Source organism: Strix uralensis, chromosome Z (genome assembly GCF_047716275.1).
Source record: "Strix uralensis isolate ZFMK-TIS-50842 chromosome Z, bStrUra1, whole genome shotgun sequence".
NCBI lineage: Eukaryota > Metazoa > Chordata > Aves > Strigiformes > Strigidae > Strix > Strix uralensis.
The window spans coordinates 59,007,640-59,019,998 of record NC_134012.1 but is presented as its reverse complement, the minus strand read 5'-3'; the positions used below and the strand labels follow the sequence as shown (position 1 = coordinate 59,019,998).

At 37.1% G+C, this 12,359-nt stretch overlaps 1 protein-coding gene across 5 annotated transcripts in view; it reads left to right on the top strand.

Moving 5' to 3' along the window:
• Positions 1–12,359, top strand: part of FER (FER tyrosine kinase) — a 213,131-nt gene that overhangs the window by 115,127 nt on the left and 85,645 nt on the right. Inside the window, exon 14 of one of the 5 annotated variants that reach the window (XM_074855738.1) lies at positions 2,997–3,122. The exons of the other annotated variants lie outside the window; for them this stretch is intronic. Coding sequence (XP_074711839.1) covers positions 2,997–3,104 — 108 coding nt within the window. The 3' untranslated portion in view covers positions 3,105–3,122. Of the gene's footprint in view, positions 1–2,996; positions 3,123–12,359 lie in introns of those variants that run through there. 5 annotated transcript variants of the gene reach the window in all.

Below are 12,359 nucleotides of genomic sequence, written 5' to 3'. Positions count from 1 at the left end.
AATTTAAGTGAGAACATAAAGGTAATTCTTTTCATGAAAATGCACTGATAAAAATCTAACATTACCCTAATTTTTCAGAATTTGAGCTGTAGTTTGTATTTAGAAGTCTTTGAGCTCAGCTTTCCAAGACAGAAAGCATAAACAATGTCTGCTCCATGGTTCAACTTCTTAGTAGTATCACAGCACTAATACCATCTTCTTCAGCAATTAGTTAACATACACTTATCGATGCAAAGCTAACCAAAAGTTTTTTCCCCGTTTTTTGGCTCCCCTTAGTGTTGGTTGGTTTTGCAGGTGTTTTGTTTGGTTTTGCAATATTTTGCAAAAACAAGTTGAAGTTCACTGTTGTGGACAAGTGTGCTCATGGTATAGGTAGTGTGTGTTTCTCAGGCTAGCAAGGCAGACATGGAGGAATTGAACAAGGTTGCTGAATAGCCTCACTTTCAGGCAAGCAATCTTAGGCCTAGTGAGACAAGTTGGAGAGAAACAAAGAGACTTAGCAAAGAGACTTTCAAGTTTATCAAAAGTCCTGTCATTTGATTAGAGATTCTCATCTTGTGACAGGAAAGAATTAAAATGCTGAAAAGGGAAACAACTGCAGTAATGATGCTACCTTTTGGGAAGATCATCTTGCATTTGTTCGACCTGAGGACAGCTCTTTAGGAGCAGAAATTTCAGCCGAAAAGAAGAAGCAGGATATAGCAGCGAGCAGTTCAGTTATTGCAATTTTACCTAGGCTAGATTTGTAGCTCTAGAGTGAATCCCACTGTGAATTACCTGCATGGTACCCACACATCTGGCCAGGCTTGTAGGAATGCCAAGAAGCACCTGGTGGTCATGGTCTCTGTGTGTTGATTTTTGCCCCAAAGCTCTAATTCTTATGAGCATGATTAAAGTCTGATACATGCATTTTTAAATGTTAAAATACATCTTTTATTTTCTCTAAGGAAATTAAATCCACAATGAGAAATGAGAATTTATAATATGTAAAAGATGTACTTAGAGAAAATGACTGTATTTATTGCATAAGCATAAAATTACTCTTTTGCCACTTAATTGCTATTCAGTAGTATTATGGTCACGCAGAAGGCCTGTGATTCATATGTCAGGGAAACTGGCAGTATTTTTTAAAGAGAATTTAGGCAAATTTTCAATAGGTTCTTTAATTCTGGAAGCTGAAGAAAAGCCTGCAGCTATTGGTATTTGGTAACAGAGTTTCATATCTTAATATTAGAGATGCATTTCAGTTATGTTCCTATGTCCTCAAAATTTAGAGGTGTTACAGGATTTGTTTTTAGCAGAGAGGGTTGCAATAATTCTGTCAGGTAACAAAAAGAATACATCTTCCATAATGGTGTCCTGTACTTGTCAAGGCGTTTCATCCTAATGAGAAAAGGGGAAAAGGAGAGTAGTTTTCAATTTGTGCTAACAGGGTACAAAACCAAATTTATGTATAATTCCAGGTATCTTTATTAATTTTTAAAATTTAGAGGATTTTTTTCTCAAAAAATCTCTTAAAAATATGTGGTAATAACAGACACACATAAGGCTACCTGAACAAAGAGTAACAAAGATTGTTTTATATCCAGTGATCAAAGTTTTCTGTAGCTTTTTTCTAAAGGCCCTGGCATTAAAAATCTGCTCTAATTAATATTTCTGGTTCAATCTTTATGGTATTTCTTTCTGTGATCAGGTTTAGAATAAAATTGAAAGATAACACTCTTAAAGGGTGTAAGCATTAGCTTATGCTCAAACCGAGAAAAAAGTGTATTTTTATCAAGTATATGAATTCCATTTTAGCAAACAAAGTGTCATTTTTGAGAAATCAATCTCTTAAAGAAAGATCTCTGTCCTAGAAATATTAAATGAGCACCTCGGCTGCATGTGCATTCCTGGTTTCTGTACTTTCATATAAAAAATTAGAGAGTGCCGTATTGCTATGTGGGGTATAAATTGAGCAAAAGGAATTATCTTGAGCACAACTGAAATGGTAAGAAGCGAGAAAAAGAACCAAAATTTATGAAGCAGGAGATGGACATAAGCCCTTCTTAATAAAAAATTTTAAAAGTATGTTGTTAGGAGGGAAAAAAAAAGTAATAAATGGAAGATTTTAGAGGAAGGGATTTTGGACAAAAACTGTTAACTAGAAGAATAGTCTACTTCACGTAAAGATTCCTTCAACAAAGGTTATTTGGATTTACCAGACTTCATTGCTAACATTTTGAATATACATGTGAAAATCAAAGGACTGACTGTTCTGTAGTATTCTGACTGTGAGTCACGCCTTTATGGAACACTTGTAAAAACTGGGGCTTTGCACTGTGGCTTTTCAGTGTCTTTATCAGAAACTTTATAATCAGACATTAATATAGCACAATAATAAAATTTTATTAGAACTGGGTAGGATTGCAGTAGTAAGTTGCTTTTTTTATTAATGCTGACTGCTTCTCCAGATTTGGAATTCCAATATTATATAATAATTGCGTTTTATAAAATTGTGAGTTGCAACCTTCATGTAGGCCTCTGATTGTATTCTTTTTGTGTTTTACTAGTGTTGTCAGTGTGACTAATTCAAGTAATGATTTGAAGGATGTGGCTGACAAGTATGCAACCTTACTTGAATGTAGGCTCTCACATGTCAGAAGCCAGCATAGATAAGAGTAAGAATCAGAATTTGTGCTCTTAAATACCTTTGTAGCATTATAGTTACGTGAGGTGAGATACTGTGAAGTAGCTTGTGATTGCCTCTAACTAAGTTTAAGTAGAACAAAATGTTAAAAAGGAGTGAAATGTTGTAAAGAACAACCAGGGAGAGTGAACTTCTATTGGTTATCAGTGACACCCAAGTCAAAGCTACTGCAGATTTTAAAATAGTAATGAGATTGACTGTCACTTTTTCTACAATAATAGCACAGCAGAAATTCGTAGAGCATTTTTCCTCTCTCTAAGGAAAATAAGCTAATTGGTGTGTTGTCTTTATATGTGTTTTACCACAGGTGAATAATAGCATATGGTCTACGCACACATTGTCCACATTGTGCAAATTATTCTGGGAGAAAAAAGAAACCTTATTACTTAGAGTTTTGAAACAACTTTATATTTAGAGGCTCAAAATAATGTCCAAGAAATGTTTCTCATTCTGATGATGAAGAGATGATTAATATGGACAGATTCTTTCTACAAATTAGCTGAAGACGTAAATAGTATGCAAGCTAGGCTTTTTTGCTTTTGTTTTCCTTTTATAACATGACCAGAAGATACCAGGAAAACACAGGATTGATGACAAAGGTGATAGTAAGGAATGTAGCATGGGGTTTGATTCCATTTTATTTTTTCAGACTGTTTTGTCAGTAAGTATTTGCCTTTCTTATCTATTCTTTCTTGTTATGAGATGGCTTCATCTTTGTATATGGCATTGTGTAGATACTTAAACTTACTAAAAGAAAAGTAGTCTTAATGTAGCTACAAATTTTAAATGCAGATTTTTGGTTTGGATTCTTTTGTTGTTAATCAGGAATATATAAGTAAATATTTCTGTTGGAATAGTTTACCATGTCTGTAACATCAAAATCTGCCAGATGCTTAAGCAGTGTGTCATTCTCATGTTTCTACTTGGGCAGAGAAAGAGTGTTAAACAGCTGTTTTTCCTGCTGTTAGAGCTGTTAAAATTGTTTCTTGTAGTAAATTAGTGCTTAGGTTGACATTGTTAAAACTGAACTATTTTGGTATTAAATATTTACTACCTGCCTACATGGGTGTAGATTAGTTTGTGTGGAGCTTCATGTGATTGCAGCAACTCATGTGTCTGCTGTAGTAGGTCGCTCCTTTGGAATTTGTAGTGGTTTACATACATGTATCTTCATAGATTATCTCAGAAGCACCTGAGGTTTTCACCAGTATATGTTGGAAGAATAAGATAATGATAGTTACATGGATTGCAAACCAGAAGTGCTGTATATAAATTGGACTGGTAATTCCAGTATCCATATCACAAACAGAATGCGTTATTCAGAGCGAGTACGCTTCCTCTAAGAAAGATGACCCTAACAAAAAGATCCTGCAGTGCTTTGGAGCCAGCACATGTGTTCATATGGAATGGTGCATGTGGTTCATTGATTCCCATCAAAGCCCTTTCCAAGAAACTTGCATGGAAAGTGATGGCATCACAATAAACTTTTTTTTTTCTGTGGATTTCCTGGGTAGGAGAGAATAAGAGAATAGTGTCTGTTCATTCTGTAGATGCGAACTTTTCTGTACCAACATTTTCCAGGAATAGCTGGCAGATATGTACCACTGCCCTTTAGCATGTTACTATCTTCTTTAGACATAAACTGTCTTCTACATGGAAGGAAACCTCACGAATATGTAGTTTTCACTTTTGCATGTGTGTGTGTGTATATGTGTGCATGGCTTTGTGTGGAAGGGCAGTGGACTTGAGGCTTGTCTGTTTTAAGCATCATGGAAAAATCTTACTATTGAGTTAGATTTCATATACAGACCACCAGGAATAAAGACATCTAAAGCTTACTAATAAAATAAACATTATGGTGATCATAACTTATTTAGCAGCGTATGTGAAATTGGAAGGTCTTTTCTCTATGTGTACTGTATATGTCTTTTTGCTTCCATAATGGGCAGCCTAATTTTAAGCTTTAAGTGTGGAGAGTAAAAGTAGGTCAAGTTGAAGCTCAGTGTTACAGTGAAGGAGTGTGTCCTGTTATTAACCACTTCAGATGTGGAACAATTTTGTGTAAATGTGGAAAACGTAAAAAGAATTGATTTTGTATTGACATGTAACTTTGTATTAATTTTTAATGGTCATTTAGTTTTGGTCGTTGTTTTCCGGCATGACTTTAAAGAACAGATTGATTTCTTTATATGTTTGTCTGTGTTTTATTAATTTTATTAAGAAAAGATAGTCAGATAATACAAACTGCAGGACAGACTTTGTTGTTAAAGGAGTTTAAGGGTGTGAGTTACACATCAGCCTCTAGTGTACATTGTTTTTTTGCATAGGGCAGGTCATTTTTGATAGAAGATTCCCTTGAGTTGGATTCCTACCCGCAGTATATTTCATTAAGTGAAGCAAGTCATGGATGCGCATAAAATACTTTAGGAGTCGTCCAACAAAATCTGTAAAAGCACAATTTATTCTTATCACTACGATTCTGATTACCGTATGTATATGCTAGAACCCTAGTTTAAGAGACTGTTTTAAAGAAACCGTTTTAGTGAGTTTTGGAAGTTAAAGGTTATTGTATCTGATCCTGTGAGAAATTATTTGCTAGTAACTGGGACTATTGTCAGTGTACTGTCCGTTGTGCGTGCATAAGTTTCCTCTAATGGTTGAGCTGTGGGGCTTTTTTGTCCTAGCCTATACATAGTGTGTGTGCGTCTCACCTTCCCCCATGTTCTTTGCTCAGGGGTTACTGGGTACACACACTTTCCCTTCTTTCCCAACCTTTGATTGCTGGAGTCTCCAATAGAGCAAAAAGTAAGCTGCAGGTAATATGTGTATAAGGGTGGGAGAGCCCCCATAAAAATCTACCAGTAAACATTGTTTGTATGGTGCTTATTTTTATATCTGTTGCACTGAAAATTATTTCAAATTGAGCAGTTCAGTTGGAAATAGCTCTTGAATTCCTAAATAAATAGCTACTGTTTATCAAAGAAACAAAGCTCTTCTGTAAGTATCTACAGTGGCATAGGGCTTGTTGCAGATGTGGATCTGCAGGAATAGCGTATCTCTTGTAGTTGTCACCAAAAATACGATTGCTCTTCAAGGATTGCTTGCACTTAAGTTTTTTGGCAGTTCATCACAGAGATACTACATTATTCTACAAGATCAAGCTACCAAAGAATTAAACTTACTTGGTGAAGTCCATTGTCTTCTGACATTTAAGCTATGGAGAAGCAAACTACACACAGAAGCATCTAGCACTAAGAAGGGTAGGGTTTTTCTTGCATCTGGTGTGTGCATCAGATGTATGTAATAGTGTCTGAATTCTCAAGAAAATGGATCTGTTTGACCGCTATTTAAATGTTGATTAAGGAGGAATTCAGGGACCAGATTAGGTAGGCCTTCAGAATGCCTTATTTACATGGTAAATACTAAATATAATGTACGATTTAGGGTAGTGCATGGGTCTCATAATCAGTTCATAATGCAGTAACTGCTACTACTAGTTCTGTCCTTTCAGTCAGTTGAAATTCTAAAAGGGTTGCCAATGATTTACCTAGTGTATCCATTGTGATTACTAAGCTTAAGATCAACCCCAGAGGGAGATGGTCAGTGGCACAGAGTCTAGTTGGAGGCTAGTGACTACTGATGTACTCCAGGGGTCAATACTGGGTCTGATCCTGTTCAGCATCTTCATTAATGAACTAGATGATGAGGCAGAGCATACCCTCAGCAAGTTTGCTAATGACACAAAACTGGGAGGAGGGGCTGATCCACCAGAGGGACCTGGACAGACTGGAGAAATGGGCTGACAGGAGCTCATGCAGTTTAGCAAGAGATAGTGCAGAGTCCTGCACCTGGGGAAGAACAACCCCAGGCACCAGTACATGCTGGGGCTGCCCAACTGGAAAACAGCTTTTCAGAAAAGGACCTGGGTGTCCTGGTGGAACATGAATCAGCAACATGGCCTTGTAGCAAAGGAGGCAGAATCCTGGCCTGCATTAAACAAAATTCTGCGAGCAAGTTGAGGGAGGTGATCCTTCCCCTCTGCTCAGCAGTGGTGAGGCCACACATGGAGTACTGTGTCCAGTGTTGGGCTCCCCAGTACACGAGAGACTTGGACACACTGGAGAGAGTCCCATAAGGACTACCAAGTAGGTGAAGAGACTGGAGCAGCTCTGACATGAGGACAGGCTGAGAGAGCTGGGACTGTTCAGCCTGGAGAAGAGAAGGCTCAGGGGGATCTTGTCAATTGTATATAAATACCTGAAGGGAGGGTGCAAAGAGGATGGAGCTCTTTTCAGTGGTGCCCAGTGACAGGACCAGAGTCAGTGAGCACACACTGTGAGGCTGACTAAGCACTGACACAGGTTTCCCAGTGAGATTATGGAGTCTTGGAGACATGGTCCTGGGCAGTTGGCTCTATGTGGCCCTGCCTGAGCAGGGGGTTTGACCAGATGACCTCCAGAGGTCCTTGCAGACCTCAACCATTCTGCGAATCTGTGAAGGCACATTGAAGGACTAGATCTCTGTGAGGGTGAGGTGCTTGTGAAAGTTGAAACACTGCTTTCAATGGATTTCTTGTCTACAAATGAACAAAGTGAAAAGGGGTGATTCTTTCTAAGTTAGAGTGTTTTACAGAATGACCAGCAGAAAAACTTGTAGACTTACAGTACTTTTCAAGTAACAAAAGCAAGGTGAAGAACTTAAATGGTAGACATAGGTGGTTTTCCTTTACCTCACCATGTTCATGTTTTACATTAAAAAGTATGAATAGTAAATTTGTTTGCTTAGTTATAGGCCAGTTTGTTCAAAAGGAGTTGTGACACATTGAGGAGGACACTGCATAACTAATTCTTAGACTTCTGAGTTTTAGAAAAAGGTACAGAAGATACAGTAAGGTGCAACAGAGTAGATTGCCATAGACCATATAGGAAAATTTTGTCAAGCCAAAGTAATTAATGTAAGAGAAAAAACATATTTGCTGAATACGGGATTCAGAAGAGTACATGAGTATTAATAGAAGCTGCTAATATTTAGCTGAGCCACTTGGTGTGTCTCCACCACTTCCCTTTGTGTGTCCTTCATTGTCTGGCTTTTTTATTGCTGCCAGAGATTTCCCAGCACTTTTACTACTCTGAATAACGAGTTAGTGGTATGTGAGAAGCTAACAATATCTTGTTAAACAGCAGTGTGTATCTGATGTAAAAAACTTAATGCAACATGATTCATTTAAACTGTTGGCATTTATGTAATGTTGTATGATTTCTGATTCAAAGCCATCATCTGTCTTACTTGGAATGCAGACAGAGCTTACTGATTCTCACATTGAAAAAGAGCTCATAAATTAAGGCTGCAGTTTCATGTTATAGCTGAGTCAAGTGAACAGATTGCTGGTGCCACAAATGTGTGTATGTGTGGGAGGGGTGGGTGTTCTTCATTCCTTTTCCTTTCTGTGTGGATTTGCCTTTTCCTGCTCTTTCCCAATCACAAATTAAGCTAATACAGCAGTTTATTTGAAATTTTTTGAGAAGCTAGCCATATCTTGTTAGAGAGCAGCGTGTATCTGATGTAAAAAACTTAATGCAACATGATTTCCCAATCACAAATTAAGCTAATACAGCAACTTATTTGAAATTTTGTGAGGGTAATGCTGTTCCGTTTCAGTGGTTTTAACATGTTATCTGAAGATTATGAAAGCCAATGCAAGATGAGCAGATGCGGCTAGGAAGGGATAGGGTGAAGGATCTAGGCTTTTGTTTTGAACAAAGTAGTAATTTGGTGGAAGCTCTAATGTGGAACTGCAGCTCTTTGAAAGGTATTGCATACTAACCACTATAATTTAGAAATTATTTTGGAAGGACTGTTGGATGTATAAATCACAGAATCACAGAAACATCAAGGTTGGAAAAGACCTTGAAGATCATCCAGTTCAACCATCAACCCAACATTAACAGTTCCCAACTACACCATATCCCTCAGTGCTATGTCAACCCAACTCTTAAACACCTCCAGGGATGGGGACTCCACCACCTCCCTGGGCAGCCCATTCCAACACCTAACAACCTGTTCTGGAAAGAAATGCTTCCTAATATCCAGTCTAAACCTTCCCTGCTGCAGTTTGAGGCCATTACCTCTTGTCTTACCACTTATTACTTGGTTAAAGAGACTCATCCCCAGCTCTCTGCAACCTCCTTTCAGGTAGTTGTAGAGGGGGATGAGGTCTCCCCTCAGCCTCCTCTTCTCCAGACTAAACAACCCCAGTTCCCTCAGCCGCTCCTCGTACGACATGTGCTCCAGACCCTTCACCAGCTTCGGTGCCCTTCTCTGGACACGCTCGAGTAATTCAATGTCCTTTTTGTAGTGAGGGGCCCAAAACTGAACACAGTCATCGAGGTGCAGCCTCACCAGTGCCGAGTACAGGGGCAAGATCACTTCCCTGTCCCTGCTGGCCACGCTATTTCTGATGCAGTAAAGGAACAGTCTTGCAGAGAGTATTCCTTAGTTTGTGGATGTTGCCAAAAGAATGAGTTAAATGTTTTATCTCCTGGGGAAAAGAAACTATACAACTGAAAATAGCTGGAAATAGCTGGATGTTTTGAAGTTGTCAGGACAGAACTAAGTATGTGGCTAAGTATCTTACATAGTTCAAGGAGACTCTCTTGATCATTTTTATGTACATCTGTAGTCCCCCAACCCCAGTTGTAGATATCTCTTCATGCACATGGGTGAAAGTAAAAATGTGTTTGTGCACGTGAAAATATATTAGTGTATTTTAACCACTTTGAGTGTATTTATGCATGCATGCATAATACGACAGTGCTTTTGCATTCCTCTTTCTTTAAATCATACAGAATGTTTGAATTAAAAACTAAATTATCACACGGTTTTGTTTGCCTTTGAGCATACAGAAGACTCACTGTTTTGGAGGGCGTATCTGATAAAGGACAGATAATTTCTCTGATTGCATATATTTGGTTAACAGGTGATTCAGAATACTTTATTTTGGGAGCTGAATTTACTATATTAAGTAGAGAAGAATGCTATGTTTCCTTAATGTGTTTGAAATATAGTGGTTTTGACATAAACTTGACTTTCCTTTTCCTGTGCTTAAGGATTTCACATTCTATGTCTTGTTCCTTCTCAGTCTTTTTTTTCTCCTTTATTTTTTTTTATTTCCTGTATTTTTCCTGAAATATCCTCAGCATCTTTCTAGTCCTTTGATGAATAAGAGAATACAAATTTAGGGAAATAATGCATATCCTTCAAAGAGAAGTGAAGAAAAATGGTTTTGTATGTTGACTGCTACAGTCATTTTGTCTATTGATCTTCAAGAAAGAATGCTCAGAGAAAAGCTGTGCAGTTATTCTGAGATCACTTCTGCAATTTATATGCTGAATAGCAGCTTTTGCAAATCTTAATTCTACCCTCTTGGTTTATGGCCATTTAGAATTTGGTTTGGCAGAAAGTTTGAACTTTACAGTGGTTTTTTATGGAACAATAACAAGTCAGATGAAATAGTACTTTTTCCAAGGAGGTGAACCTATCTGTCTTAGTACTCTGTTTTACAGTTCACATTGAGTTTCATCAGTGTGGCTTAATACAGTGCTGATAATAATGCAAAATAACTTCTATAACAATTTTTACAGCTCATGAATCTTTATTCTGAAATAGTTTTAAAGAAGTTGTCAGTGGGGTTTTTCAAAACCCCTCTTGTAAATCTCACTTGGTCTTATGCAAAATCTTTTCCACTAGCTACCTTTATTTCTGTGCTTAATCTGAAGGACATGAAACACATAGTTTATGATTCATGAAATTGATATGCACATTAGATTTACTGGAATAGGTGGTGTCAAAAATAGTACTTCTCTAAGAAGATAATTTCTCGTTTCTACATTGATAGGCTGTATCCACATGTACACAACTGTTACTCTCTTTTTTTTTCTCTGGTTCATCAAGTTTTGGTAACTGATTATTTGAATACCCATGTGATGAAAAATTATCTGCAATTATTATTTTCTTAGCCATTAAAAAGAATCTTACTCTAATTATCCTTAATACTGAAAATGAAAGATTGATTTTCCATTTTTGTTTTAGGAAAATTGCTCTTAGCTGCAGTAATTCATACTAGTGATATTTTCTATTTCATTTGGAAGAAGGAGAGCAAATACTACTTTCCAAACTCTTTTTCTGAATGCTTGTTTTCTGCTTAGAACATGAAGAAACTTGCACAATGGATGTTTACGCACCATACTTACGAGATGCTGACAATATCTCTCTACTTTGGTTTTTTTTTAGAGGAAGGTTAATGAAGAAATCACTGGGGTGGGGGAAAGGGGACAGATATTTAGGTTTTTGGTAAATTCTCCATGCTGTGTTCAGATAGATTCTTACATTGGAAAGTCTTATGTTTTCAGTTCTCTCAAAGCAATATGTTTTGCTCTTGGTTGAGTCATTCTGATGTTCCCTAAATCAACTAAGTTTTGCAATTTCTAGAGGTTTTTAGGCTTTTTGGCTTTCATTACATCCTCTGCTAAGATGAAAAGCAGTGGTAAAATTTGGTATAGGTGCTGCCTTCATTAGTATGATGGCATCTAGCTTTATGATAATGTGGTCTGAACTAGCTAGAGTAAATAATGTCACAGAGAACATGAGATAATAACAGTGGTGATGACATAGAAGTCTTATTCATACTGTGATGGAACCTGATCAGGATTTTCTCACTCTTCCTCTTTTGCAAATCTTACTTTGGAGTCTGAGTAAGAATCTTGGATTTTTTGATGGTGCTCTGAAACTGAGTACAAGTAACTTTCTTTTTATCCCTTTTTCTCTCTCCTGTTACAAATGGTAAGATTTTTAAAACCAAGTTTATTCATATCTAATTCCCAAAATGACTGTTCTTAAAATGTTTAATATCTAATTGCCTTACTGTTAGTTGTTAATTTGAAAAAGTACTATTTTAGAGTTCTTCATGATTGAAGTCATTACCTAAAATTATAGAAAAAGAATGCTAGGGGAGTTTGAACACTAAGTATTTGTTCTGGGTTATGTTTTCCATTTTATGGAAAACTGTTATAATTTACTGCAACTAAATTGTGAGCCTTCTTCCTGGCATAATAATTTGTGATTTCTTTGATGAAGGGAGATAGGCAGGAGGAAGACTGCACTTCAGGCTTAAGCTTACATGTTTGGAAGAAATTTAGGATAATAGTGATAACATTTCAGTCTCATAGCTCAGAAAAAGAGATTTCATCTTGTACAGCGACCAGCTGCTGTTCGTACTGTGGCCTTAGTGGCCTTTCACACAACTTCAGTACCCACATCTCCGCTGAAGAGAGGACCAGTGCACAGTCGATTCCCTGCTGATTGCTCAAGACTTGAAATTTACCATGGTCCAAGGAATCGTGAAACTTAGTATCTTCTCGTATCCAGAATACTTTAGTTTAAAATAAAAAGAGAAATTTCTGATTATTTTTGAAGTATTCTTTTTCTCAGTTGAAGATTTTATTTCTTTAACTACTGGTTTGGGGGTTTTTTTGTGAGTTACAGTTAACCCTTGAAATAACTCCTCTCTTTGAAAATGCTTATCTTTGTTGAAACCAAACATCCTGGATAGCCTCAGAAAGTCTGAAAAGGTATTCGCTACCGAACTGTTGTTTATATAAACTTCCAGTATGAT